Here is a 4,436-nt window from a genome sequence, read left to right on the forward strand (position 1 = left end):
CTGCCACAGCATTCGCCTCACGATAGATATGCGTAATGGTCCCCTGCACCTTACCTAACAACAACCGAATCTGGCTTAAAATGCTACACAACGGCCACTTACCAATCGATTGACTAGTAACCAGCCGGGCCAACACTAGAGAATCTACCTCTACTAAAATATCTGACAACCCTGTCCCAACACACCACTGTAGACCAGTTAACAACGCTAACCCTTCCGCATGTACCACCTCACATTCCCCAAACTCCTTATAAAAAGCACCAAGCATCTTCCCTTCAAAATCCCGTACCACTCCTCCGCCTTTCGCCAACCCATTTGACACACTTGCGTCGGTGTTCAGCTTGACTGCCCCTCGAGGAGGCTTCCTCCAAGATATAGCTTGCGGACAGAAAGATTTATGTGGTTTGAGCTGAAAATACCGTGCAAAGTAGGTATCCGTATCCCCCTCCAACTGAGACCTTTTCAACATACGCGCAGCCCCCAGAGCAACCAACCACCCATTGATGTCTGAAATAACTTTAAAGCAAGCCGAGGGAACATTACCAAACCGAGCGTCATTTCTACTACGCCACAGAAACCATAACACTACAACAGGTATAACACACCGAACATGATCCAAACGCCCACTCCCAGAAGATTGAAACCACACCACTAGCAACGAAGAAACGCATGAGAATGAAGTCCACGGGATACCGCAAGCGCGGAAGAAATGCTTCCAGACAACACTTGCCAAGTTGCCCTGCACAAAAATATGATGCAAAGACTCCTGTGAATCACCACAACAATCACACTTGGAAGCCAATGAAAACCCTCTAGAACGGAGCTTGTCATCCAACGGCAGAAAACCAGCCAAAATCCTCCAAACAAGGTAAGACATCTTTAACGGCAGCAATGGACACCAAATTCCGCGCCACACCAAAGACAGGTTACGCCGCTGTCTAATTAAATCCCATGCAGACGACACAGTGAACCTACCATCCGTTGAAGGAGCCCAAACCAATTCATCCTTAAGAGCTGGATCAACACTTGTCTGCAAAATACTATTAACGACCGATCGAGGAAGAACCTGGAGCAAACGTTCAATATTCCACCCTGTAGAGCTATAGAACTCAGCTACCAAACAATGAGGAGGCTCCCCATCACACTGGCTACTAAGCGGTTCGTCAAAAAGCCAACGATCGTACCAGAAATTGACAAACCCCTCACCAACACGCCAACGAAAATTGGCTTCAGCAACAGTCCGAACTGAGCAGACCCGCTTCCATATTGCCGACCCAACACCAACCTCTGTCGAGGACGGATGTTGGTCACCAATGTACTTTCGATGCATGAACCTTGCCCACGTAGAATTCTTTTGACGTATTCTCCACCATAATTTCATTGCAAACGCCTTCTCTACATCTAGCAGTGATCTGAAACCCAAACCCCCTTCTGCGACTGGAAAACATAATTTCTCCCAGGAAGACCAATGAATCCGTCTCCCATCCTTGCCATCCCACAAAAATGCATTAAACAGCCTACCTAGCCTTAGAAAAATCCCCTTCGGTGGTTTAGAAACCTGCAATAAATAAATAGGCATTGAGTTCAACACATGCCGAAGCAATATGATCTTCCCCCCAGCAGACAAGAAGCGGGAACTCCAATGAAGAAGCTTTGCTCTAACAGAAGCAAAAACTCCATCAAATAAAATACTCCTACTACGGCCACGAAACAGTGGCACTCCCAAATATCTCATAGGCCAAGATTGCCCTTGAAACCCCGTAGCTTGTTGAATTAAAGTGATGGTATCCGAAGGAATCTTCGATGAACACAGAAACCTACTCTTGGCAAGATTTATTTTTTGGCCAGAAAGAATTTCATACTCTCGCAACAAGGACGACACAGCTTGCAGACAGTCAACCGATGCCCGTGTGAAGATAACCATGTCATCAGCAAACGCAAGAAACGGGACCAGCCCCCCCTTACTCAAAAATCTAAACCTCGGAGTGTTAGCAACCAGCTGCTGAAGTCTCCGTCCAAGGAATTCCGATACAAAAAGGAAAAGAGTGGAAGATAGAGGATCCCCCTGACGTACCCCTCTAGTCGATTTGAAAAAACTCGTGAGCTCCCCATTAACCAATACAGAAAACCACACGTTGGATATTAACCGAAAAACCAGATCTACCACACCTTCCTTAAAGCCAAATTCACGAAGCATGTACAAAAGAAACCCCCATTCCACCCTGTCATAGGCCTTCTCCATATCCAATTTCAAAATTACATTAGGATGACGCAATTTCTTGTCCAAATCCAGAATTAATTCCTGAGCGAGGAGGACATTATCCTGTATCCCCCTGCCCGGTATAAATCCAGTCTGAAACTCCAAAATCAACTTAGGAAGGAGTGTATTAATGCGGGTAGACAAAATTTTCGAGATGATCTTCGAACTAACGTTAGATAAGCTTATTGGTCGAAAATCTTTCCACTCACATGCACCCTCCTTCTTAGGCAGTAATGTGATCGTGGTACTTAAAAATCCGCGGGGCATCGAGGCACCAGCGAAGAAATCCTGCACCGCATCCATGAAGTCGTCCTTGATACACTCCCAGCAACTTTGATAAAAACCCCCTCCAAACCCATCGGGTCCCGCAGCACTCTGAGAGTCCAACGAGCATATAACCGTGTGAACTTCTTCTACCGATGGAGACTTCAGCAACATATCGTTCTCTTCTGGCGTAAGTTTAGGCAGCTCAAGTGACGGCCTGATGCCAGAACCTGCAGCGCGGTCTGCTGTGAACAACGTGGAGAAAAAATCACTTGCTGACAGCTTAATATCCTCTATACTATCAAACCAACTGTCGCCACTTCCCCTGATGCGTGCAATAAAATTACAACTGCGTTTTTGCTTAACTGCTGCATGGAAAAAAGAGGTATTAGCGTCACCCTCTTTGATCCATTTAATCGCAGCCTTTTGTCTCCAAAATTCACATTCCAATGCTAGCTCCCGAGAATGAAGTGCCCTAGCCTCGTGAACTGCCGTCCTAGACACCGTATCCCGATTCTGATCATACAAAATTTCCTTGGCCAATAAATTGTCTGCTGCCTGTTTGACCCTTTGAGAGACATTCCCGAAAACCTCCACATTCCATCGAGATAAAGCTCTTTTAACCACCTGTAACTTATTAAAGAATTTCTGCATTCCCACTCCAGAAACAGACTGAGACCACGCCAACTTGACTGTTTGTTGAAAACTGGAGTGATCGCGCCAGACATTGAGGAACCGGAATGATGATCGCCTTGTCGATGTACTACCCCCCTTGACTAGCAACGGACAATGATCAGACCGCCCCCGTTGAAGATGAGCTACTCTAGTCATCTCAACATCTGCGAGCCAGGCGGCATTAACGACCGCTCGATCCAGCCGCTGTCACATGCGACCATTGGTCCATGTGTAAGCAGACCCATCGAATTGAACTGGAAATAAGCCACTGCGATGTAAAGCTGAGTTGAATTCTTCCAAATCTCGCATATTCGGAGAAGATCCTCCAATCCTTTCCTCCGTGCAAGTAATAACGTTGTAGTCTCCTACAGCAATCCACGGTAGAGTAACGGACATGGAAAAATGCTCCAAAGCCTCCCATAGCCTTCTCCTACCAATTCTGTTACACTTCGCGTAGACAGCTGAAATAATAAAAGAAGAGCCAGAAGGGAAAGACAAATAGACATGGACCAATTGATCCGCAGCTTCTACAAAAGAATATCGAACATCCGAACACCAGAATATCCAAATTTTGTTATTCACGAAAGACCTAGCAAAGTCAAACCCCAAAAACAACTGCACACTCCCCAGATGAGAGACATTGGCTAAAGGTTCCAAAAGAATCAGTAACCTAATATTATTTGATCTACAAGTACAACGAATATACCGCAATGACTCCTTGTTCGTTGCACCCCGAATGTTCCACATTATAAACTTAATCGGATTTAACATTATTAGACCGAAGATTATAATGCGCAGATGAATTCATACCTTCACGTTTCCTGGACTGCCTAGGACGACCCTTGTGTCCTTGAATCAACTTTTGCAGTAATTGAGAATCCGTATCATCCAGACACCCTCCAACCGGATCATAACAAAGCTTAGATGCTTTGATTCTGCTGGGTAAGCGATCATGAAAACTTTTCAACTCCACCAAAGAAATCCCTCGCCCCCCTGACCGCCCTTCAGAACTAGACCGCACCAGACGAACACGATCGTGAGTCCGCATAGGAGAGAGCAAAGAGGAATGCCGTTCATGGTTCGGCCCTTCAGACACAGTTGCAATTAGCAGCCCACGATTATCCCCGTCAGAAATAAGGATATCATCTGATAACTCCTGAAACGGGGAAGAAGAAACTTGGCGACCTAAGGGAAGCAAATTCTGCGTATCTTCATCAGCCCCCAGAGACATATTTGA

General features: G+C 45.9%; 1 protein-coding gene across 1 annotated transcript; it reads right to left on the bottom strand.

Annotated features, from left to right (window-relative positions):
• Positions 1–3,406: 3,406 nt before the first annotated feature.
• LOC140012691 (uncharacterized) lies at positions 3,407–3,946 on the bottom strand. The gene has a single exon (XM_072060973.1). The coding sequence runs from the start codon at positions 3,944–3,946 to the stop codon at positions 3,407–3,409; it is 540 nt and encodes a 179-aa protein (XP_071917074.1).
• Between the last annotated feature and the right edge of the window lie 490 nt (positions 3,947–4,436).

Source organism: Coffea arabica, chromosome 8e (genome assembly GCF_036785885.1).
Source record: "Coffea arabica cultivar ET-39 chromosome 8e, Coffea Arabica ET-39 HiFi, whole genome shotgun sequence".
Lineage (NCBI taxonomy): Eukaryota > Viridiplantae > Streptophyta > Magnoliopsida > Gentianales > Rubiaceae > Coffea > Coffea arabica.